Raw genomic sequence first — 25,756 nt, forward strand, 5'->3', positions numbered from 1 at the left:
TCCGCTCCTGGCAGCACCAATCTACTTCAAGAGGAAGATGGGCATCGAAGAGGCTCGTTATGGAGTTTGATAGCCATTTGGGCAAGAAACTGCTCTTGCCTGGACTATTGCATAAACTGGACACAGAGAACCCGCAGAGAGAGGACTACTGAACTTGCCTAAGGTGAGATGATCTTTCGGGGTTCCTGATTCATGAAAGAGTCTGCGAGACATTCTTCAGGACACAACAGATAGTGACTGAACTGACTTTGAATTTTCCTGCTTTATGGAAATGTCTGCTGGATAGCATGGGCCTGAAGGCTGAAGATGTATACCCCAACGGTACAGAGGAACTTTGGGTGACTGTCCAGGCAGTGAGATGTCTCTGTCATTTCTAGAGTTTTAAAAGTTGCTTTTTTCTTGTTTGCTTAGGTAGTATTGTATCTTTCTGGAGTCTTTGATGGAGTTAAGAATAGTTAGTTATAGTTATAGTTTTCCTTAGTTATGATAAAGATTATTGTAACTTTTACTTGATAACTGTTTCGTTATATGTAATTTTGCTATGTTAAAGTTAAAGCCTTTTTTTTTTTAAACCGAAAAAGGGAAATGATGGAGGAAGGTCATTGGTTGAATAAAAAGAAACTCCTTGGCCCTCATTGGTTAGAAGATAGGTGGGAGGAGTAAACAGAACAGAACGCTGGGAGGAAGAGGAAGTGAGCTCAGACTCCAAAGCTCTCCTCTCGGGAGCAGATGCCTCAGAGAGACACCATGCTCCCAACTCCCAGGCAGACACACGCGATGAAGCTCTGACCCAGGATGGACTTTGGCTAGAATCTTCCCGGTAAGACCGGTGCTCACTAAGACCAGTGCTCACAGATTATTAGAGATGGGTTGATTGGGATATCAGAATTAGCCAGTAAGGGCTAGGGCTAAAGGGCCAAGCAGTGTTTAAATGAATACAGTTTGTGTGTTGTTATTTCGGGCATAAGCTAGCCAGGCAGCCGGGGTGCTGGGGACGGCAGCCCCGCCGCCCTTATTACTACAGCCTAGTGCTCCCTCCACATGCCTCGGTGTTCCCTTCACATGCCGCAGTGCTCCCCCACAAGCCTCAGTGCTCCTCCACATGCCTCGATTCTCCCCCACACCTCAGTGCCCTTATGTACAGGCACACCCTCATTCCTCAGTGCCCCCTGTGCAGACACATCCACATACCTCAGGACCTACACACCACAGTGCTCCTCCACATGCCTTAGTGCTCCCCCCACATGCCTCAGTGCTCCCTGTACATGCCACAGTGCTCCCCCTTAACAGAACGGAAAAAGAAAAGCAAGTCCACCACTCAAGGGTGAAGGTGAAAAGCAAAGGAAACTTAAAAGCAAACAGATGAACACCATAAAAGGGATGGTCTCGACTCATAGCAGAGCCTTCCCCACTCACAGTAGAGCTGTCCCCACTCCCAGTAGAGCAAATATACACAAGGAAATGCTGAAGGAACAGCTCAGCGAGCCGTCTTGTGTTCAAACAATCCACAGGTGCGGCAACCATTGGATGGAAGCGATAACTGAAGAATAGAGTATTCCAGGTTCAGAGTGTCACCCCACAGGTAATGTTTCATAAAGATTAGGATGGAATTTGTTGGATACACCTACACAGTGTGATTGCAGTCAGCATTGCCATTGAGGGTGGAGCTGACCTCACATGCCCCAAATGTATAACCTGAAATGTCATCATATAGAGGAGAAAGGTCACTATAGAAGAGCTACCTCCAGAAGAGCTAACCCAACTCCCCTGAGGCCTGCCTAAGGCCATCCTTGATGATTTTATGACCTTCCTGACCTAACTCCCCTCCCCTTATGTCCCACCTCCCTACTGCCCAAGTGAGAATTAACAACATGACTTTGGGGGGGGGGGGATCTGAAACTCTTGGGAAAATCTTATAACTGGCAGATGTTAGCTGTGGGGCAATTTAAATCTGACATCAGTTACGGCAGCATGATTGAGTAAGAGAAACGTTCTTAGGAAATGCACCCTGAATGCTTGTGGATGAAGGGTTATGATTTCTGCAGCTTAATCTCAAATCATTCCAGGAAGAAAATGGTCTGTACTATTCTTGCCTCTGCTGGATGCACCAACATTTGCAGAACATGTTCCCAATGTTGAACATTTAAGAATTCCCAACTTAGAACATTACTCTTTTCTAAACATTTCTCAGCCAGGCGGTGGTGGCACATGCCTTTAATCCCAGCACTCGGGAGGAAGGGGCAGGCGGATCTCTGTGAGTCTGAGGCCAGCCTGGTCTACACAGTGATTTCCAGGACAGCCAAAGCTGCAGAGAAACACTATTGAAAAATCATTCAATAAAATATTATATTCTCCCTTTGTTGACATTTCTAAAGTAAATGCCTAGATTGTGAATACCAAATGCAGAAGTGTAAATGTTATTATGGTCTGTAAGAAGGGCTGATTGGAATGCAAGGTGGTTGGAAACATTGGGGGAGAATGCAGAGCGTGAGCATAGCCATGTTCCCTGTACTGCATGTAGCCATGATCCTTGTACTGTTCCTAGCCGTGCTCCCTGTATTGCACATAGCCGTGCTCCCTGTACTGCACATAGCCGTGCTCCCTGTACTGCACATAGCCGTGCTCCCTGTACTGCACATAGCTGTGTGCCCTGTACTGCACGTAGCCGTGCTCCCTGTACTGCGTGTAGCTGTGCTCCCTGTACTGCGTGTAGCTGTGCTCCCTGTACTGCACATAGCTGTGTGCCCTGTACTCTGTGTAGCTGTGCTCCCTGTATTGCGTGTAGCTGTGCTCCCTGTACTGCACATAGCTGTGTGCCCTGTACTGCGTGTAGCTGTGCTCCCTGTACTGCACGTAGCTGTGCTCCCTGTACTGCACGTAGCTGTGCTCCCTGTACTGCGTGTAGCCGTGCTCCCTGTACTGCACATAGCCGTGGCCCTGTACGCAGGCATACGCTTTGTGCAAAGGAGCCTTGTATTACTAGGAAGGCCCCACCCCCAACTTACATCAGACTCTTCAGGTTATTAACGTTCCTGCCACTATCCCACGGCCTGCTCTGACCTAAATTTAGAGCTTGGACAATGAGGTGTTTGTAATTAGCTGGTGCACTGCCATGAGATTTTCCCAAGCACCACGGTGTGAAGCTTTGTGCGCAGATTCATCTGTCTCCAAAGCAGCTGTGAAAATCTGTAGACATCTCAAACCCGAACCGAAGAGAAAGCCCCAAAGATATTGTGTTAAAAACAAAAATCACTGATAATGGGAATGTGGGTCAGTGCTGATATTTTGGAGGAAAGTGTGGCGTGTGTGAGCGTGCAATGTCAGAAGCATGTGCACTTTGTGTTTCTGCACTGTCACCATGTATGAGGACAACACATTCATATGTCACTTTTATTGGTTGCTGCTTCCAAGTATTCCAGGTTTCCTTGCATAGCTGCTGCAGCCACAGCTTCTTGTTTGCTTTTCAAAGATTTATTTATTTTTTATTTTATGTGTTTTTCCAACATATATGTCTGTGTACCGCTTGTGTGCCTGTAGAGGCCAGAGAGTCCCCTGGAACTGGAGTTACGTGGTTGTGAGCCACCATGTTTGCGCTGGGAATTGAACCTGGGTCATTTGAAATAGCAGGCAGTGCCTTTAACTGCTGAGCCATTTCCAGCTCCTCACAATGTTTTATTGCAGCCTTAATTACTACTGTTATCTCTCAGGTCCGGTGTGTAAGTACACTTCAGACTTGAGCGTGTGTGTGCGTGTGTGTGGTGTCGACGTCACATTTGTGACAGAGCACTCCACTGCACCTACTCGTTACACTGTGAGCACCTGTGAATTTTGTGTTAACAGCCATACACTGCAGAAGGAAGCTTCCCTGAGGTCTGGGGCTGCTCCCATCTATGGTGTAGAGGAAGAATGGAGGGTGGCTTGATACTGCTTCCACTCAGCATGATGATGGCAAGACCTTCGCTCCTGGGGCTTGTCAGCTCTCAACCGTGGCTTCTGGGTGAGAGTCACAGTACCAGGCATGCGTCTCCTCCTGTGGAGATGGGCTTACTTAACTCCAGCCAGAAAGTGGTTAGTCACATCCATGACATCTGAGCCACTGGCTCCTGCATGGGCATGTCTTGTCATGCTGTTCACTATTACAGATTGCAGGGTTCGACGCTGGGGTGATCATTCACGAATTTCCTTCATGCAGCCTCCTTAGCACCTCCTAGCACTGTGAAAACTAGCTAGCAGGAATAAACCTGATTTCTCCATGTCTGGTGACCACTATGTGTGTTGTCTTCAGCAATAGGGTCTTACCACCGAGTTCTGAGGGTCAGTCAAGAACAGCAGCAATAGGGCTGGAGAGACGGCTCAGTGGTTAAGAGCATTGCTTACTCTTCCAAAGGTCCTGAGTCCAATTCCCAGCAACCACATGGTGGCTCACAACCATCTGTAATGAGGTCCGGTGCCCACTTCTGGCCTGTAGACATGCACACAGACAGAATATTGTATACATAATAAATAAATAAATAAATAAATAAATAAATAAATAAATAAAAGAACAGCAGCAATAGCATGTGTTATTTTGGGGGTTCTGGAACACTTCTGACCTCAAAGGGAGGTGTCCATAGCAGGCACTGGGGTTTTAATTTGCCAACCTATGGCTTCAGGAGGAAGACACACACACACACGAAGCTTACTGTTGTGGTTTGAATGAGAAATGTCCCTCATAGGCTCATGTATTTGAACACATGGTGCCCAGATAGTGGCGCTGTTTTGGGAGGTTTAAAAAGTGTGATCTTGCTGGATGAAGTGGGGATGGGCTTTGGGACGTCATTATAGCCTCATCCACTTCCCGTTCACCGTTTGCTTCATGCTTGGAGTCAAAGACATGATGTTCTATCACAGCAAGAGAAAAGTAATGAGTACACATGAAACAATAGGTTTCATCTGGGTTTTCCAAATATTCTTAGTGTTATTTCCCATTCCCTACCTCCTTCTCAGCTTTACCTCTCCATCCCTCTCCAGCTAAACCTCCTTCCTCATAGTCCTCCCCTCCACATCTCCTGTATTCTAATGTCCTCCCCACAGTCCTCCCCTCCACATCACCTGTATTCTACTGTCCCTCCCCACTTAAGGTCTTTATTCAGTCCCCACCAATGGTCCCTTTCTAGTTTCCTGGTCTAGATGTACCCCAGGCACACAAATGTAAAGATCTGTCGCTAAGATCCACATGTGAGAACTTGGTGTCTGTCATTGTGGGTCTGGGTTACTCACTCCGTATAATGTCTTCCAGCTCCGTCCACTTACCTGCAGATCCCATTTTTCTTTACACTGAATAAATTCCATTGTGTATATATGCCACATCCTCGTCATTCATTCCCCAGATGGCAGATACCTAACCAGTTTTTCTGTTCTGGCTATTGTTCCTTAAGGATGCGTGAACATGGGTGAACCTGTGTCTCTAGAGCAGGAAGTAGAGTCCTGGGATATGTCCGGGAGTGGTATAGCTGGGCCATATGGCTGATCTACTCCCGTGGGTTTTGTTGTGCGTTTTGAGGGTTTGCCACACTGGTCTCCACAGTGTCTGCACTCGTTTGTACTTGCACAAAAACCAATCAACATTAATGAGGGTGTGTGTATTCTAAGCAGTAGCGAGGACTGTTCTCAGCACTGTGTGAGCAGGCATTGGCAAGAGATGGGCAAGTGCTGGAGAAGGGTTGAGCAAACCACAGAACCCTCGGATGGAGGACTTTTGTAGCCACCGAGAACTGTCTGTTTTGAGGACGCTGATTCAGGTTACCCCTGAACTTCAGTGGCACCGAGTACCCCAGCAGGGACAGGAGTCATGGAGACTTTCCTGGAGCATAAGGTCCTGGAGGTCAGCATGCTTCCTTGTCTCATTATCCGCCCCCCCCCCCGAGTGTTTTAGTTAATATTAGGTGCCAATCTGTGTCACACCCAGAATAAATGGTATATGTTGTACAAGAGCTGGCTGCACAGTTCTGCAATCACAGCTAACGGGAGGCTGAGACAGGAGGCTCCGTGAAGGTTCACGGCTATCTCAGCCAACCTAGTAAGACCGGGTCTAAAAATAATAGCATGAAGGTGTGTGCCTGTGTGTGCATGCGTGTGCGTGCGTGCAGCAGCAGTGTTCCCAGGGTGTCTGACACTCTAGTTTCAGTGCCCAGTGGGAGTAGCATACAAAATTCTCGAGTCTGGAAACGTAAGGGGTGGGGGGGACGTCTCGAAACTGAAGACCTGAAAATGAAGGACTCAGGAATCAGAAGTCAGAATCAAGACCCTCTCAGGCCTCCCCATGCTTAAGGTGAGAAGGGAAGGTGGAGAATAAGTGTTGAGAAATCAGACCCTCCCTCCCCTGTCAACTGAGAGGAGGGAGGAGTAACTTCTCTAGAGGGACTAATCTGCAGTCTTTCTCTCACAGGGTTTATTATTTCCCCGGGAAACTGCCCTAGTGTCCATCCCAGAGGGTGCTCGACCAATGCACGCAGGCACAGGTGCACAAGCCATCCATCACAGGGCTAGGGTACTGCAGGCTTCCACAGGGAGGTGACATTTTGACCTCTGAGACCAGCAACCCTAAAGGACAAATAGGGACTCTTCGCCCTGCTGTGGGGTAGGCCACACTTCTGAGAGCGATCATGTGTGCAGCGGGCCCTGGCGGTGTCTGAGGTCTCTGCCGAGAGTGGCCAGAGGTAGCCCTGGCACTGCCTGAGCCTGGCTGGGGTGTGGCCAGGACCTGGGGCTGCAGGGATTTGGCCCTTTCCCCGTGGTCGGTTCCTGCTCACGAGGCTGTCACCTGCGTTGTGGTTGGTGAAGACGCACCGCCCCTCTCCGGTGCACTTGGCTGACTGCTACCGGTCCTAGGGCTGCCGGCGCAGCGTGTGCCAGGAGCGCTCGTGAGGGACCGGGGACGCCGGGCATTAAAGGTAAGTACTGCCAGCTGAAGGTGGCTCCCGTTGGGGACCCACTCCCTTTCTGTCCCCCAGGAGCAAGCCGGCTTGCCCAGCCTGGCTTTGGTGTTTCTGTTTGTCCCCCTAGGGGGAGTTATTTATAGACGGGGGATAATTTCTTCACAGCGGGCCCTTTGGCTTTGCTTGACCAGGTCGGGATACTATCCCCCCCCCTCCCCCCCCGCCAGGGCCAAAATCTGCTAGGAAAGGGCTGTGGGAAGCCAGCTCAATCCAACTGCATTCTGTTCCCTACCTCTTCCGTAGCGGGCTTCTTTCTGCTAGGGTGTTTACTGTTTATGACTGTGGGGACTGCCGGTGGGAGTGGGGCTCACCCTTTTTCAGCTCCATCCATGGAAGGGGTTTTGACTTTGGAAACCCTTGAATGCTGGAGGGAAGGTGGACAGGGGTGGGGTGGGGGGAACGGGGGTGAGGGATGGGCTCTGGGGGCTCATCTGGAAGCTATGTGTCCTGTTCATGCCGCACCCCCAGGCCCCCTCTGATTGTTTGGATGGGGCCTCCTCCTCCCCGCAGACGCTGACTTCTGCATATTCTGATTGTAAAGGACCACTCTCCTCTGTTGGGTGAAGGTGGATTTACTTGTAGTGTAGAAAGTTTGGTGAGCACTTCGCTTTCCAGTATCCAAGAAGGTAAAAGAGATGCCAGTTGTGTCTCATGGGGGGTGGGGGGGGAATGGAGTTTTAGCTCCAGGAACTTGTGTTGAATATTTACTGGTGCCGGGTGGTCTAGGGATGTGGAGATGCCTAGCAAACCGAGTTGTATTTGGATCAGAGTCGGGGGTGCGCGGGGGAGGCGAGCGTCAGAGCTGGGGGTGTAGGGGGAGGCAACTGAGCGCCCGGGCTGCGGATGTTGGGGGGAGGCACCTGTAACCTATCTAGCTTGTGTTCCTCCTTTGAAAAATTGAGGTTGGGAGTTTTTGTTGTTGTTGTTTTGTTTTTGCAATATTTATTTTAAACGATTTTTATTTTATGTGTAGGAGTGTTTCCCTGAATGCATGTCTGTGCGTGCCAGGTGCATGCACGTCTGCAGAGGTCAGAAGAGGCCAGCTGATCCCTTGGGACTGGTGTTACAGATGGTTGTGAGCCACTGCGTGGATGCTGGGAATGGAATCTGGGTCCTCTGCAAGAACAGTGTGCTTCCTTAACTGCCAAGTCATCTCTCCTGCCCGTGTTCTTTCTTTAAGAATATGTACATGGGTGCATGCCATCCATGGTGGATTCTATGTAGTCAGAGCAACCTTGTAGAGTTCATTCACCCCTTGTAGTCGAACTCAGGCCATTAGGTCTGCACAGCAAGCTCTTTACCCATTAAACCATCTTGCTGGCTCAGGATGAGAGCCTATCTCAGTTGTCCAGGCTGGCCTCCAAAGCCAGATCCTCCAGCCTCAGCAGCCTGTGTAGCAGACTTCATGTGTCCATCAGCATGCCAGGCTTGCATTTCATTTATTTTTGTTTTTTCAATATAGGGTTTCTCTGTGTAGCCCTGGTTGTCCTGAAACTCACTTTGTAGACCATGCTGGCCTTAAACTTCTGCTTGCCACTGCCTTCTGAGTGCTGGGATTAAAGGTGTGCACCACCAGTGCCCCCCCTCCTTCATTATAGTTTTTATAGAGCTATCCGTTCCCTCCCTCCCCTATTATTATTTTTCATAGGTGAAACACTGGGATTGAGTGACCTAAAGTAACTCACATACAGCTACGTAACTGTTTAGGGCAGAAAGAGAAGGGCTGATGAGATGGAGGGGAAAGCCGTGCTCTAACATGTGCTCTGAAATCATGATAGACTCACAGAGGAGTTGCAAAAATAGTCCGGAGAGTTCTTTCTCACCTCTCCCCAGCTTCCACCAATGCTGACATCTTACACAACCATGGATTGATCAATCCTAACTCAATCCTGTCAGTGTCACAGATGAACTAAACTGCAGGCTCCAGATGTCACCCATTTTCCCATTAGCGTCCTTTTATTCTGGTCTAGGATTCAAGCCAGGATTCCACATTGTAGTAAGGAGGCCACTAGTTAGTTCCTGGCCACTTAGCCCCGAAATAATCACACGGAAACTGTATTAATTAAAACAGTGCTTGGCCCATTAGCTCTAGCTTCTTATTGGCTAACTCTTACATATTAATGTAACCCATCTCTATTAATCCGGGTATCACCAGGAGGTCGTGGCTTACCAGCAGAGTTTCAGCATGTCTCTGACTGGGCCTGTAGGCTTTTGAAACCTCAGTGCTCACACCTAGGGACACAGCTCCCCGCCCCCCCCCGACAAGACCACACCCCCTAATCCTAATCCTCCTAATCCTTCTCAAACAGTTCTAGTCTCTCATGACTTGGATCACACATTTGAGCCCCTGGGGGCCATTCTCATCCCAGCCACCATGTCTACTGAGCCATCCCGCCAGCCTTATCCTGTCTTTGAGTTTCTCAGTGTGTTTCAGGCTGGCCTGGAACACCCTTTGTAGTCTGGGCTGGCCTCCCCGTCCTGAGTGCTGGGATAGTAGACACACACCACTGTGTGTTGTGGGATTTCCATCCCTTTAGTCAATGGCTTCTGGGGGATTGCCAATCCTAGGGTATGGACATGACAACTTTGTGAGGAAGAGGGTCTCTTGCTCTCGGCTCCCTTGGGTGGTGAAGCCTGGATCAGGCAGTGTGAAGTGGCATGTGTTCAGTCCTTGCTCCCTTGGTCCCAGCCCCGTGAGTCTGTTTTCTCCATAGCACTGGTATATGTGTGTGTGTGTATATATATATACATATATATATTTGTGTGGCTCACACTACAACTGTGCCTAGCATTGACACAGACAGGGTCTTACTCTATGCTGGACCACCTGGGCACTTACTATGTAGCCAAGGCTGGCCTCAAGTGGACAGTGATACCCTGTCTCCTGAACAGTAGGGTACAGGCATGAACTGCCACTCTTGGCTGCTGAGCCTCTTGATTTTCAACTTCAGAAAGTTCCTCCAGCAGGCAATGAGCTGCTGACACTCAGCTACCACACAGGAAGCCGGCTCCAGGCCCCCTCCTCTTCACCGCATGCACTTGGAGTTCCAGAGCAGAGCCATAGGTGTGCTTGCTTCTACACGTGACATTTCCTTCCTGCTTCCTAAAGAACCCTGCAGAGGCCAGATCGACCTTGGCCTTCAGACTCGAAACTGTGAACTGAATAAACTCTACTGTCTCATCACCCGGCGTCCAGCATTTGTTATACCAACAGGAAATCACAGGTGACCGTGATAAGTCCCATACACAGCTTCTGGATGTGCCCAAGTTAGGGACAGTCCTAGATCCCTGATCTGTCCAAAGGCTGTCCCTGAATGTAGTAATAAGAGCGGCGGGGCTGCATCCCCAGCACCCTGGCCGCCTGCTACCTTATGCCCGAAATAACAACACACAAATTGTATTCATTTAAACACTGCTTGGCCCATTTCTATCTAGCCTCTTCTAGGCTAATTCTCACATATTAATTTAGCCCATTTCTAATCATCTGTGTTGCACCCCAAGGTGCGCTTACCGGGAAGATTCTAGCCTACGTCCATCCTGGGTCGGAGCTGAATCTCGTCTGCCCGGGAGAGCGGAGCATGGCGTCTCTGTCTGAGGCATCTGCTCCCGAGAGGAGAGCTGTTGAGTCTGAGCTCACTTCCTCTTCCTCCCAGCATTCTGTTCTGTTTACTCCACCCACCTGTGTTCTAACCTATGAGGGCCAGCCAAGCAGTTTATTTTTTTAACCAATGAAATCAACAGATTGATATATGACACTTCCACATCACCTGAACCATCCGTTCAGTCACCATATGGATCTCGCTGGTGATGATGTAGTGTGCACACGTGTGTGAGCAGCTGTGAGTGCCACAGCATGTGTGTGACGGGCAGAGGACAGCTTAGGGTACAGTCTTTCATATGAGTGTCAGATTTTGAGCTCAGGCCTTCTGCTTGGGTGACAAGTACATTCACCCCGAGCCACAGTACAAGTCTTGGCTCCTGGCTGTGGAGTCGTCTCTGTGGGCTGCCATGTCTAACACATCCTTTGCTCTCAGCTGGCTCTCATCCAGGGAGCTAGAAAGCCATCAGTTCATACCTTAGCGTCCTCATTTGGTTTTGAAATCCTGGGTGAGTTATTATGAATTCCACTTTTCTCCTCTGCAAGAACGTGGCCATAAGAGACAGTTTTCAGAGTATTTACCATTTTATTTTTTTGATGGTGGGGTCTCCTTATGTGCCCAGGCTGGTCTTGACCCCCTGGGCTGAAGTGACTCCTCTACCTTAGCCTCCCATGTAGCTGCAGCCATGATTCCTCTCTATTTCCTGTTGGTATAACAAATGCTGGACGCCGGGTGATGAGACAGTAGAGTTTATTCAGTTCACAGTTTCGAGTCTGAAGGCCAAGGTCCATCTGGCCTCTGCAGGGTTCTTTAGGAAGCAGGAAGGAAATGTCACGTGTAGAAGCAAGCACACCTATGTCTCTGCGGCATCACATTCTGAGAACAGGGCAGCTAGGAATGCATCACAGAATCATAACCTTATCGACAACACTGTGAGATTATTTTTTTTCCTGGTAACTTGGCTGTCCAGTTCTCAAGTATGAAGCTCACAGATGGAAATGTCTGTCACAGTGTAAGAAGGTTGAACATGCCTGCTGCTGGTCCTGTCTTAAGTTCCATTGCTTCCTATTACTGCTGCACTGGGGACCAAGCTTCAGGTTCAGCGGGTCTCAGTCTTCCTAATAATGCGACCCTTTAATACAGTTCCTCACATTGTGCTGGCCCCCACCATACAACTCTTTTCCTTGCTACTTCATAACTGTAATTTTGCAACTGTTATAAATCACAATGTAAATACCTGTGTTTTCTTGTCTTAGGTGACGCCTGTAAAAGGATCCTTCCACCCCCAAAGGGGTCATGACCTGCAGGCTGAGAACTGCTGCCCTAGCACACGAACCCTCAGGGACAAACAGCACCAAGCCACAGCCACAAGCTCACTGAGAGACCTGGATGTATGGAATGACTGTCACAGCGCCTGGCGTGTGGTGGGTACAGGTGTCTGTGGCGTGGCGAGGGAATGCGTGGGAGATTAGGCTAGGTAAAAGCGGCTTCTGGTGGGGAATGCCAGATGTAAAAAAGTTCCCTGAGGTCAGGGACCAATAGGCTCCGAGCTGTGTCCCCAGAAAGTCATCCGCAGTCTAGCTGGATAACGCAGTTGTGGGAACTGGTGAAGGGCACTGTCAAGGAGGCCATTCTTTTCATTTCTAGGAGCGGAGTGGAAAGATTAAACATGGGGCAAACATCCTGCTGTAAAGACATGTTATGGGGCAGGAGGAAGTTAGGACTCCAAAATGACAAATTCTGGTTGAAAGCATGGCGGAGAATATGCTATCGTGAGCACAGAATAGAGTAGAAATCAAGAGGTAACTTGGAGAAAAATGCGTTTTGTTTTATTCAAGTTGCCTTTGAAGTATCAACCAACTGTGCAAGTGTAGAGGTGTGGGGTGACGAAGTGGGGTATGGGGTGACAATGTGGGGTCTAAGGGTGACGTTGTGGGGTGTTGGGTTGATGATGTGGTGTGCGGGGATGACAATGTTAGGTGTAGGGGTGACGATGTGGGGTGTAGGGGTGATGTTGTGGGGTGCAGGGTGACAATGTGAGGTGTAGGGGTGACTATGTGGAGTACAGGGGTGACGATGTGGGGTGTAGGGGTGATGTTGTGGGGTGCGGGGTGACTATGTGGGGTGGGGGTGACGATGTGGTGACGTGAGGTGTAGGGGTGACATTGTGGGGTGCAGGGGTGACGATGTGGGGTGTAGGGGTGATGTTGTGGAGTGCAGGGGTGACTATGTGGGGTGGGGGTGACGATGTGGTGATGTTGTGACGTGTAGGGGTGACGATGTAGGGTGCGGGGGTGATGTGGGGTGCGGAGGTAACTATGTGGGGTGTAGGGGTGACAATGTGGGGTGGGGGTGACGATGTGGGGTGTGGGGATGACGATGTGGGGTGTGGGGGTGACGATGTGGGGTGCGGGGTGACGATGTAGGGTGTGGGGTGACAATGTGGGGTGTGGGGTGATGATGTAGGGTGTGGGGGTGACGACGTGGGGTGCGGGGTGACGACGTGGGGTGCAGGGTGACGATGTAGGATGCGGGGGTGACGATGTGGGGTGCGGGGTGACGATGTAGGGTGTGGGGTGACAATGTGGGGTTTGGGGTGACGGTGTGGGGTGTGGGGTGACGATGTGGGGTGCGGGGTGACGATGTGGGGTGCGGGGTGACGATGTGGGGTGCGGGGTGACGATGTGGGGTGTGGGGTGATGATGTAGGGTGTGGGGGTGACGATGTGGGGTGTGGGGTGACGATGTGGGGTGTGGGGTGATGATGTAGGGTGTGGGGGTGACGATGTGGGGTGTGGGGTGACGATGTAGGGTGCAGGGTGACGATGTGGGGTGCGAGGTGACGATGTATGATGCGGGGGTGACGATGTGGGGTGCGAGGTGACGATGTAGGATGCGGGGTGACGATGTAGGATGTGGGGTGCGGGGTGACGATGTGGGGTGTTGGGTGACGATGTGGGGTGGGGGGTGACGATGTAGGATGCGGGGGTGACGATGTGGGGTGTGGGGTGACGATGTGGCACTGAAGCCTGGGACAGGACAGCGTCACAGTGGTGGTGGGAGGTGGGTGGCTGAAGCCAGGATCTTTAAGGAAGACAATGAATATTGGGCTGGAGTGTGGAGCAAAGACTTACCCAGGCCTGGTGGTTCAAGGGTGGCATCTCTGCCAAGGTTGCTGTAAAAAAAAAGTACTACACGGTGTGGGAGCTAGAAGTCAGGATGGCGGGGCGACCAGGGTTGGTTTTGTCAAAGGCGTCTCTCCGTGTCCTCTGCATGTCTCTGTCCTTTGTACGTGAAAAGTTTCTGCACATCATAAGCCTCTCTGCCAACGCAGCAGTCCAAATCAGACCAAATCAAACCGAATTAGAAAATGCCCAGGTTTAATGGATAAAACACTCCCAGATGATTTCCATACCCCCAGAGAGGAGACAAGGAAGAGAGACCAAAAACCCACCTCTGTTTTCTGGGGGGCAGTTTAAATACATGGTGGGAGTGGTCTCGAGCATCTCTGGGGGAGGGGGCTGGGGTGGAGCTCCCACCAGAACATCCCAGACCTTTTCCATATATGGAGGCCAGGGGCTGGAGGAGTGTCCCCCAGAACAGTGAGAACTCTGTTCACACTTACTGAACTAGGAGCCACTCATACGCCTGTTACCTTTATCACCTCTTTAAAGGCTTGGCCTCTAAATATGGCTTCTTGCTTAGTTCCAGGGCTTGGGACTAAGTGTATGAGTCAAGGTGGCCACAATTCCCATAAACACTGGACTAGAAACTGGACTTTGTTGACAAGATCCAGGCGCCATTTCAGGAAGCACAGAGGCTGGCCGCTCATCCACACCTCCTGCCCTTGCCTCTCCCTGCTGGGTCCCAGAGACTCTGCCATCTGATTCCAGGGAGCATTAGCCATAGGGATCCTGGGCCACAAGAACAGGAGCTTTCTGTCCTCCTCCCTCTGCTGGTGTCTTGGTCCTCTGGTGTTCCATGTTCCTCAGGCGAGCCTGGTGGGGTCTGGTTTCCGTCATGTGACCTGAGCCCCCCCCCCCCCCAGCTAAGGGGACTCCCCGTTTCCTAGCCCAGCCCCTGGTGGCAGACAGTGCTCTCAGTGGAGGCACTGCACATCTGTCTGTAGGCAGAGGTGTCTGGCCTGCTCAGAGGCCATGCTGCACCCTCGTCCAGCTCCAGCTGGTCCTCTCTGTTAGATTCCTTTGCTTGAGTAGTGGTTTCTACTGTCTGGTGAAAATGTGGACATGACAGCCAGGGACTGTAGCAAGTCAGCACAGTGTCTTCTGCAGTGGGGGCAGACGAGAACTTACAGGGGATCGCCACCAGCCCCTCTATTCTCCAATGCCTGGGAGCTGAGCATCAAGCTTGCCAGTCATCTGCCTGTGACGTGCTCATGTATCTTTTAGCCTCTCCTTTCCGCCTGACCATGTCTTACAATTTGGTGTTTTGTTTACTTCAGGTCTGAACCCTTTATTGATTACTCGTGTTCTAGATTCCTCCTCTCATGTCAGAGTGTATCCTTCTTTAATAGTGCCTCTAATAAAGGGAGGGTCTTAATTTACATTAATTTGTAAACGTTTTCTTTTATCTTTATGTCTGTATGTGTTTTGTTTATACGTATGTCTGTGTATCAGGTGTATGCCTGGTTTCCAAAGAGGCCAGAAAAGGGCGTTGGGTCCCTGGGAGCTGCAGTTACAGACAGCTGTGAGCCACAGTGTGGGTGCTGGGAACCGAACTTGGGTGGCCTGGGAGCCGCCAGTGCACTTATCTGCAGAGCCCTTTCTCCAGCCTGGGGAGCTTAGTTTTAGCGTATTTACCTTTTCCTTTGTAATTAGTGTTCTTGGTAGCTTTTGTGTGTGTGTATGAGAGAGAGAGAGAGAGAGAGAGAGAGAGAGAGAGAGAGAGAATACATATGCAAGAGCATATGTGTGAAGGTCAAAGGGCAAACTGTGAAAATTGGTTTCTCTCCTTCCACAATGTGGGTCTCAGGGCCTGAACTCGGGTCATCAGGCTGGACTATCTGGGTGGCCCAGTGTTCTTGGTGTCTTAATTAATGTTGTTATATTTGGGGATCAGAGAACTATTTCTAGTCAACTCTGTGTTTTCTCTTAATACACAGATTTAGAAATAAAAACAAATCAGAATGGAGACATAGCTCAGTGGTAACATGGCACTGTGGGCTGGGCCATCCCTGGTAAGAGGGCCTGCACTGTATGAGAAAGGCAGCTGAGTAAGCCGTGGTCAGAAACAGTAAGCATGGTTTGTTTCAATCTCCAGCGCTGGCTTCCATTGGTGACACAGGCTGAAACAAGTCCTTTTCCCCCTCGAGATGCTTTTATCAGCGTTTTATAATGGCAATAGAAAGCAGACTCCTTAGGGCCACTACTGCTGCAATGAAACATCACAATCCAAGCAAGTTGGGGAAGAAAGGGTTTACGTGGCTTACACTCCGACATGACATCATAGTCCATCATGAAGGGAGTCAGGACAGGAACTCAAGCAGGGCAGAGACCTGGAGGCAGGAGCTGACGCAGAGGCCATGGAGGGTGCTGCTTACTGGTGTGTTCATCATGTCTTGCTCAGCCTGCTTTCCTATAGAACCCAGGACCACCAGCCCAGGGATGGTACCACCCACAGTGAGCCCATAGGATATGGGTCCTCTCATATCAATTGCTAAGAGATACCCTAGAGCAGGGGTTCTCAACCTGAGGGTCATGACCCCTTTGAAGGACTGCATAAGACAATCAGAAAACACAGATATCACATGGCAATTGTTAACAGTAGCAGAGTTACAGTTAGGATGTAGCAACAAAAATAATGTCATGGCTGGGGTCACCACAACATGAGGAACTGTATTAAAAGGTTGCAGCATTAGGAAGGTTGAGAACCACTGCCCTACAGGCTTGCTTAAAACCCAGTCCTATGAAGGCATTTTCTCAGTTGAGGCTCCCTCCTCTCCAGGGACTCTGGCTTATGTGTCAAGTTGACATAAAACTACCCAGCACAAACACGATTCGGTGTTAACCAGTGCCACGCAGAACTAGTTCCCCGAGGGGAGTGCAGGCTGCATCCTTTCTGTCCCTTAGTCTGTCTCCCTATTCCCAGCGATGTGTACCTTGTTTACGTGAGCCCAGTCATTTGTCTTTGGACTCCCTTCTTAAATCTACTGTTGCTATGCACCTGACCGAAAGTCTGAGGATCTGTGAGTTTCCAGACAGGGTTTCTCTGTGTAGCCTTGGCCATCCTGGAGCTTGTTCTGGAGACCAGGCTGGCCTCAGACCAGCCTGCCTCTGCTGGGATTAAAAGCATGCACCCCCATCACTCAGGGTGAGCCAACAGATTCGTGGCTGGTGTACTTAAATAAAAATCTATCCGTGGATTAGGCAAGACGTGGAAGAGGCACACACATAATTCTTAACTAATTATGCCGCCCATTTACAGTGGAGGAGCAAGGGTCAGGCAGCAAGGCCTGGATGGGCTTTGTTCAGAGGCGCTGTGGGTGACAGGCTCGCGAGAGAAAGCAGCTGGGACGCTTGTGTTTCCCCTGTGACAAGGCCATTGGGAATCGTCGCTGATGGGTAAACCGCCAACAGACATGCATGAGAATGCCCCATTTGTCTTGTTTGGTGCGCCATATGAATTCATGTAATTTCCCCAGCACTACTTCTGAAGGCTTAGCAAGGTCTAGTAAAATGGACTCATCTATTTTCCAACTGGACCGGGTAGAGGCTGTGTTGGCGCTATGACTTGTGTAGATAGTTAGTAAATATTGGCTGTTGACATAAGGTGGACTTTGACTTGATTAGGTTAGGCACCCCTCCCCCATCAAACTTCCCCTCCATCATCATCCTCCTCCCCAGTCAAACTCTCCCTCTTCATCACCATCTCCTCCCCACACATTGAACCCTCCCTCTGCACTATCAACCTCCCGCCCATCAAACTTTTCCCTCCACCGGGAGCGGCCTCCCTTAGTTCCTCCAGGGAACCAAGGTTCCTTAAGCTTCCTACTGTCCCTCTAAGTTCCCAGCACGGCTTTGGTCACCTCCCCAGTTCCCTCTGGTGGTGCAGCCTCGGTCTCTCCATCTTTAGGACACACCTCCAATCTCCTGTCCTTCCCTACTTCCCTTCCTGGAACAGCCAGCCTCTTGAGACAGACAGTATCCTCTCTTCCAGGGCCATCTTCAGTCCCGGCCCGACCTTTCCATACCCATATCCCCTTTTTATCCGCATCACCCTCTCGGTGGTTCTGGCGCCCCCAGCTCCTACCTAGCCCGTACCTCCTCATCTCAAGCGCATCTTTCCCCTTTCCAGTACTCCGGCCCTCGCCCTCAGCCCCCTCCCCCTTCCAGCAGCGCACGCGCACTCCACCCCCTCCCCCAGGCTCGCTTCCGGCCGGGGCGGGGCGGGGCCGGGCGCGGGCCGGTGCAGGCGGGCGGGCGGGCGCCGGCCATGCTCATCACGCTATGCTACTTGTACCTGTGGGCGCGCTGGGGGCGCCGGCCGGCCGCCTTGGTGCTCGCCACGGTGCGGCGGCTGCGTGCCTCGCGCTGCTCCTTCACCTTCTGCCGCGCCGCCGCGCAGCCCGGGGGCGCGCGCGTGTGTGTGAGCCACGGCGGCCGCGTCTTCTGCGTCGGCGAGAGCCAGGTGGGCGGCGGGCGGGGGCGCCGCGTGGAGCGGGCGCGCGGCGACATCTGCATCAGCACCCGGCGCGGGAAGCCCTGCAGTGCGCTCTCGGCCTCGGGCCAGCTGCCCCCACCCGTGTCTGTTGCAGCGGGAGCGGGGACGCCCAGGACACCCCACTTGGCACCTAGAGTTTCCGTGGGCTGGCTTCTGGTCCAGTGCGGAGGGTGATGGCGCTGCCCCCTCACTGGGAAGGGGCGATGGCCGGTTGCACAGGCCGGCTGCAGGCTAGACCTGACTTCACAGTGTACTTCCTACCTTGCGCTTCTGGACATCCCTTGCTTTCGTGAACATCACACAGTGTTTTGCTTTTCAACGGCCTTTTGCCCTTTCCGCTTCCTCCTGGAAAGCGGCTTCACTTTTAGTACCAACATGAGAGTTTTTTTCATAGATGTCAAACCATTTGACCCATTTGGGAATCATAATCTTACTTCAGGGTGAATATTTTTGTCAGGCTGTTTAGGTATGAGGATGGAATTGTGCTTCCAGGGAATTAACAAAGACAACACTCTTAAGTTAAAAAAAGAAAAATACACTGTAGGGGTTGGGGATGGCTCAGCTGTTAAGAACACATGTTGCTCTCGTGAGCTCGCGTGTCCAGTTCCCAGTTCCTACATGGTGGCTCATAAACACCTGTAGCTTCAGTCCCAAGGGTCCAAGGAATGCCGGTGGTGCACATCCACACGGAGGCAAGACACTTAGACATAAAATTAATAAATATAAAGAAATACCGTGTGGCTAACACTGAGTTTTCTCATGTATCCCAAGTGTATAGCTACTGTTACTAGCTGTGACTAGGACCACCTGGACCAAGACAGGCGCGGTGGAAGGGGACACTGCTCCTCTTAGAACATGGGGGCTAAATTCTCTAAAACTGCTTGAGAGAGATCACAGAACTGAAAAATAAATGAGGGTGGATTTTTTTCCACTGTGGTGGTTTCTAAGCTAATTTATTTAACACAAGATCTTTGCGGTTTATATCAGAGTGGAAATTTTGCCAAATTAGTTTTCCTAGACACCTTTGAATATTTTCATGAAATCCTTGGCCTGCTGACTATGCTAACCTAGTTAGCTAACCTAATTACTTGTCTCTTGCCTGCTTCAGAACCCCAGGTAGGGACAGCCTTGCGGATACCTGCCCCTCTTTGCACCCCGGCTTTACACAGATAGCCCCTGTCTCTCAACCTGGAACTTTGCTCCCACCTCCCTGCTGTCTGCGCTTGAGTTCAGGCTGTGACTCAGAAGGTTTTTGCAGCCTTAGAGTTCTGTCTTTTCTGCTCTGGGCACCCCCCCTCCCCCTGTTCCTCTGTGAAGCCCTGACTATCTTGGAAGTCTCTCTAGACTCGGGCTGGTCTCTGGGATTAAAGGTGTGCACCACCGCACCGCAGACTGAAACTTTAAGATCATATTACAGTTCTCCTCCAGAAATCTGAAACTAACGGCTTTCAAGGTTGTTAGCTCACCTAAACAAGCTACCTGCACCTAAGGATGGCCAGGCCCCGTGTAAAGTGACATGATCTTTGTGTTCCGCATGGGTCCCCCTGTGTCTGCGTTCTCCAGGTTTCCCAAACCTGTTACAGGTCAGAAGCTGTGGAAACGGTTGTTACACAGTGTAGTTTACGGATTAACGTAAGGACAAAGTGAGTTTGTTTGTATAGAGACTATTTTTTTTTTTTTGTTTGAAGATATGAAAAGGGCCGCTACATCAGATCACTACCCAGTCTTGTGTCTAATCCGCTCTTACAAACCCCAAAGTTCCCCACTGGGGTGCACGGTCCCTCTGAAGCTCTTCTGACCGAGTCTCTGCGTATGGAGAAGGCCCTTTCCAAAGTAGCTTAGTCTTTGGGTTTGACAATTATGTGACTTCCAGACATTGCCTTCCAAGCCTCACTCTTAAATGAACCTCCCAGTGTGACCTGGGAAGCCCAGACATCTTAAGCTGAAAGAAACAGTGTCAGAATTGCTTGCATAGACACAAATACCCAGAGACTTTGAAACTCTTACTAGCCAGGCCAGGGCCCATACAGCTGTTTAAACTGCCACAGATCGACACAAAGGGAAGGCTGCAGGGGTCTGCAGTGTATCAGACACTCCTGTCGATCCTACCTGAAGAGGCCAGGGGTGGAGATCATGGCCTGAAATGACACCGAATCCTCTTTTTCTTTCTTTTTCTTTTGTAGTCTATTGATGACTTGAACAAGTGGGCCCTGTTTCTTGTCTCTCCCTTCGTACTTGAGGCAGAACAAATAGCATTTGTGACCGAGAGCATTTGGGCACAAGGCGACAGTTTCCAGAAGGCAGCATCTTCAGAAACAGTGAGTGGTGGTTTACTTGTGCACCATAGGGTGTGTCTTAGGCCACACCTGGGTGGTGCTGTTTGTTTTTTTCATTTTTTTTAAATGAATGTTCTTTTCTGGGCTTTATAGGTGACTCTTTTTCTTTTGGGATTTATTGGGTTATGTAAAATATACTAGTAAAATTCCTGTCATCTCTTTCTTTTCTTATGCATGTACATATATTCGTGTGTGTGTGTGTGTGTGTGTGTGTGTGTGTGTGTGTATGGGTGCATGTGAAGGCCAGGGGACAACCTTAGGTATCTTCAGTTTCTATCCACCTTGTGTTTGAGACGGTCTGGAACTGGGACCTGAGGTCTCCACCTTCCCAAAGTGTTTCAAGGAACATCATCACTCCTGGCATGGATTTTGACTTAGGGGTTATACTCAGGTTCTCTGCCAACATGGCAAGCACTTAACCAATGGAGCCAGTTTCCTCATCTCTCTCTTTTACTTTGTATAGGGTTTTTGTTTCCTTTTACAGCGATTGATTGGTTGATTGATTGTGTGTATAGATGTGTGCATGCGGAAGTTAGCATATGAGGTTGAGGTTCTGTTGCCAGGACTCAGTTCTCTTCTTCCACAATGTTAGCTCCCGGGGAGCCAACTCAGGTTGTTGGTGGAGCAGGTGCCTTCACCCACTGCTGTAATGTATGTGGGTGACAGTGTCCTGTGTTCTACTCCAGCTGGTCTGGTACATCCTTGTAATCTCTTCCTTATCTCGTCCTTTTCCTGGCGCCCAAATAAATGGCTCACTTACATGACTGCCTCCTTCCTGGATATCTCACCTGGAGTGTGGGGAAAATACTTCAGACTCACTCACAGGTCCAGACTTGTGGTTTATAATCTGCTTAAAAAGAAGAGGGGGTGGGGGTGCCCCACCTCCTTCTCACTTCTTGAAGTTACCGGTTTGATCGACACAACTCCTCAGTGTTTGCTGTGTGTCTTCATTTTCATGGCTCCTGACTTCATCTCCTTCTTGAGTCTTCTGTCTAAACTGGGAAACCATCTTATCTTGTGTCCCTTCTCTGGTTTTCCCCTTGATGGCCAGAGTTCTGGTTCTGGAGCACACCCTGCTGGGACACTTGCTGAAGTTCTGGTGGCAGCCTGACCATGAGGTGTGCAGCCCTTGTCCTTAAAGTGGTGGCCATTTTTCTCTCTCCCAGCCTGGGGATCTCCTTCTCTGACTGTGGCAAGCCAGGGTTGGATTCCTGCTCTCACCTGCCCACAGTGTGCCTCTTGCCTGCCCTTCAGGGATTCTGCCACTCACACCTAAGTTTGTGGGATCCTTATTCTGTGGTCATCACCCAGGAGCCACTCTGCTGGGAGGAGAGAAAAGAAAGGAGAGTGGTCAGAGCAGGGAACGCTTGTGCAGCATGCAAGGCCTGGACCAGAACTGGGATGGGGAAGACAGGAAAGGAGAGGGGGGGGGGATGGCTGGTGTGAGTGGGGGTTGCCAGGTAGGCCCGAGACCTGGCTGCTGTGCTGAGACCCCTGCATTCTCTCCAGAATGTTTATGAAACTTGGTTTAACTTTTCTACACTTAGTGGCAAAGGCTTTATCAAGTCCTGTGAGCTATTTTACAGATACCACACGCTTAGGGTCTCCTGCCTCCATCACTCTTTTGAAAGAAGTGGGAACCGAGGTGCCTAAGCCACATGTGGCTAAGTGACAAGGTTCTAACTGATGTTCAATACTCAGATCCCTTCTGTTTGCTGGAGGACAGGTGAATCGTTTTTACTTGTGTGTTTTGAGTTTTCGACTGAGTCTAGTCAGTAGTTCTTGTGGCTGGCTGGCTGTATTTGGTAACAGGAGACTTAACTATTGAGACAATATCTCTTCGATGAACATAAGAGGTAGGGTTCCTCTGTGTAATAGGCCAGGCTGTCCTGGAACTCACAGAGATCCTCCTGCCTTTGCTTCCCAAGTGCTGGGATTAAAGGCCTGGGCCACCACTGCAGCTGCTATAGTTTTTAATTTCCTAACTCGTTACTTAATTGTGTATCACTATGGAGGTGGTGACACACTGCCTCTTTAGCAACAAGGTTTCTGTACTGTGGGGGTATCAGCTAAGCTTCTGTTGCAGAGAGACCCACAGTGACTTAGTGGCTCAGGCAGGCTAAAAGTGGCTGCCTTCTCAGTGAGGTGTTACAGCACCTAGGGGCCCAGTTTTCTTTTGCTTTCGTTTTTCTGCCATCCTTGGTGGTTGTTAGATGCAGCCTCTGGCTCCCGCTGTGCCCTGCCTCTCTACCAACTTCTCCCCCACTGTAGCCCTCAACATAGGGGAAGAGGGAACAGTGGAAGATGGCTAGCTTCCTGGCTGACACTGTGATCCAGGAACTGCCTGTGCTGTTGCTGCTCCCATCCAGGTGCCCAGAGTTTAGACACAGTCCCCTTGGTCCCTTAGCTATAGAGGAGGACAAGACCCTGGTCCCTCGCTAGACTCCATGAGTTCAGCTGACTCGGAGTTCTGTTACCACAAGGGAAAAAGGAACACTAGCTGTGGGAATGCTTTCTCCTGCCTGTCACAGCCATCCCCTCAGTTAGCTTTCTAAGGTACTGTCTACGTAGACCAGACTGGCTTCAGACTCTCAGAGATCCCCCTGCCTCTGCTGTCCCGGTGGTCCCAGAACAGAGGCTGGCAGATCAAGTGAAGATGTCCAGATGGGTTAAGTCGATTCAGATGTGTGTGAGAAGCAAGAGGAGATCTGGGGCCAAGCAACGCTCTGGATCAGATGCCCACGGGATAGAACTACAGCTTGGAACATGGGCTTACAGTTCTCAATCATCTCGTCCTTCCCTTTGCTTCGTCAGCCTTTTCTGCACTCCCATGAGTACAGGGACCCTCGTGGAGGTTCCTGCGGCTCAGCGGATGAAAGATGCCTGAAGCGAGTGTGGTCCTGCTCTGTTGTGATGACGTGGTACGCGTGCCTGCAATAGCTGTGGCTTAGCCATCTGCTTAGAATCTGCACTGTTATTTGTCCGTTTTTTTTTTTTTTTGTGTAGAATACACTTGAGCCTTTAGCGAACAGTCACTCTGAGGATGACATAACTTTAGATCTAGACCTGGCACGATTTGTGTCTGTTGCTTTTCTTGGTGCTGTGGGCAGATGACTGGCAAGAAAAATTTTAGGGAAAGAAGGACTTGTTTGACTCGCAGTGCGGGGACACTGTCTGTCATGGCAGGGGAGGATGGCGCTGGAGGGGCTGAGACTGTGGCCTTAGCAGAGCGAGCGGCTTGCTCATGCTGTGGAGAACCAGGAAGCAGTGAGAATGGAGAGTGCTGCTGCTTCTTGTTCAGTCAGGGTCCCTAGCCCCTGGGATGGAGCCCCTTGTGGTTAGGGTGGGATTCCCTAGTTGATAAGCCCTGGGGTGTGTTTCAGAGGTGATTTTAAATCCAGTCAGCTTGCGCATGAAGAGTGACCATCACATCCAGTCATCCTATGGCTGTTTGTCTCTGGGTATCCTTCTTTTCTACCCTTATATCCCTGTCAGCATACACAGGTCCCACATGTCTGTCCTTAGTGTGTCTTACAGGTTTGTGACTATATCACAAAATAGATGTGTAGTGGGCCGGAGAGATGGCTCAGTGGTTCAAGAACGTTGGCTCCTCCTCCACAGGACCCAGGTTTGATTCTCAGCATCTACACCCTTCTGTAACTTCCAGTCTCAGGAGATTGGATATCTTTTTCTGGCCTCTGAGGGCACCAGGGCATGTATGTGGTACACAGACATATGTGCACCCATACACATTAAAAAACTTTTAAAAAAGATAAAATATATGGGGTTTAATCCATGAATATGTTTTACTATTTACTATGTGGCAGAACTGAATATTTCTAAGCTGTGTGTCAAATCCATAAAATGCTCTAATCCAGTGGTCCTCAACCTTCCTAATGCTGTGACCCTTTAATACAGTTCCTCGTGTTGTGGTGACCCCGGCCATGAGATCATCTGGTTGATTCTTCATGCCTGTGATTTTGCTACTGTTAGGAATTGTTAATGTATCTGGCGTGCAACCCACAGGTTGAGAATCGCTGCAGTCTCATGAGAAAAGGCCCCATAGACTTTAACTGGGAAATGGAACTCTGCCCTGGACTTTGGCAGGAACGTGTGTCAGAGGTGGTTTACCTGATTCTAGAGAGAGGCAGGGGTGCGGAAGGAGGGTCTGAGACAAGACACGGCCCCCAATGACCTACCCCTCGTGACCCACTATTTGATCCTTCCTGCTGAAATTTCCACAGCTTCTCAAAGCAGGGCCGGCAGCTGAGGACCGAGTGCTCAGCGAGCGAACCTGGGAGGACCTTCCCTGTCTGCGCCTGTATCTAACATGGTTCCCAAGCCTGAAAGGCAGCGGAGATTGTCAGTAACCCACGCCCCATATTCCGACTCCCTGCCGTGCTCAGTGTCCATCCTCTTCCACCTCCCCCCAATATGTTACTGCAACCTTTCTTTTTCCTTTCTTTCTGTTCGTGTTATTGAGGTGCGACCTCGCTCTGTAGCCGAGGCTGGCCTCCTGCCTTAGCCTCCTCAGTGCCGGGTGTGGACCGTCATGCTCTGCTCGCTACACAGCCCAGGCTGACCACGGAGTAGCATTTCTCCTCTGCCTCCTCAGCGTTGTTGGGGGTTCCATGCATCCCCACCATGCCTGCTAGCTAGAACTTCTAGGAGCCCGGCAGGCATTCCGGATGATTAGGAAGCGGACTGCTAACGCATCCTAGAAATTTGCATACTGTCCAGTGGGGCAGCCAGACAGCTTGTAGGGTTTCTGTTGAATGAGAGGTATCGCTGCTCTTTCGGCTCGGCTTCTGCGATACCGTGGAGGACCTTTGCATGTCGTCATAAGTCCTGACAGGGAGCCTGGAGCGGAGTGACTAGATAAGATCTGTCTGTGGTGTGCTGGAGGAAATTCTGTGCTCTGTGCTCACACTTCCTCCGCTTTGATCTTTGGGGTCAGCCTTTAGCTTGGCTTCCCGTTTCTTCTCTACCCCTTTGTCTCCCATCTCCTCTAGAAGGTGATCTCCCCCCTTCCTCCCCCCCCCCCCCCCCCCCCCCCCCCCCCGGCCCCGGGCAGTATCAGTGACAGGTGCAGGTGCTGCCTGTCTTTGATCCCAGCCCCTGCACTGCACCAAGGAGTTCCCATGATCCCTGGCTCACAGAGAAAG

General features: G+C 50.5%; 1 protein-coding gene across 6 annotated transcripts in view; it reads left to right on the forward strand.

Annotated features, from left to right (window-relative positions):
• Hlcs (holocarboxylase synthetase) overlaps positions 1-25,756 on the forward strand; it is a 194,029-nt gene that overhangs the window by 8,954 nt on the left and 159,319 nt on the right. For 2 of the 6 annotated variants that reach the window (XM_041672987.1, XM_041672988.1), the window contains exons 2-3: positions 11,833-12,000; positions 20,439-20,573. In XM_041672987.1, coding sequence (XP_041528921.1) covers positions 11,833-12,000; positions 20,439-20,573 — 303 coding nt within the window. Of the gene's footprint in view, positions 1-6,206; positions 6,311-6,819; positions 6,933-11,832; positions 12,001-18,017; positions 18,223-20,438; positions 20,574-25,756 lie in introns of those variants that run through there. The other 4 variants (XM_041672991.1, XM_041672993.1, XM_041672990.1 and 1 more) reach the window with 4 other exon arrangements.

Source organism: Microtus oregoni, unplaced genomic scaffold, assembly GCF_018167655.1.
Source record: "Microtus oregoni isolate MIOR12 unplaced genomic scaffold, Mior012 000023F_ref0000262, whole genome shotgun sequence".
NCBI lineage: Eukaryota > Metazoa > Chordata > Mammalia > Rodentia > Cricetidae > Microtus > Microtus oregoni.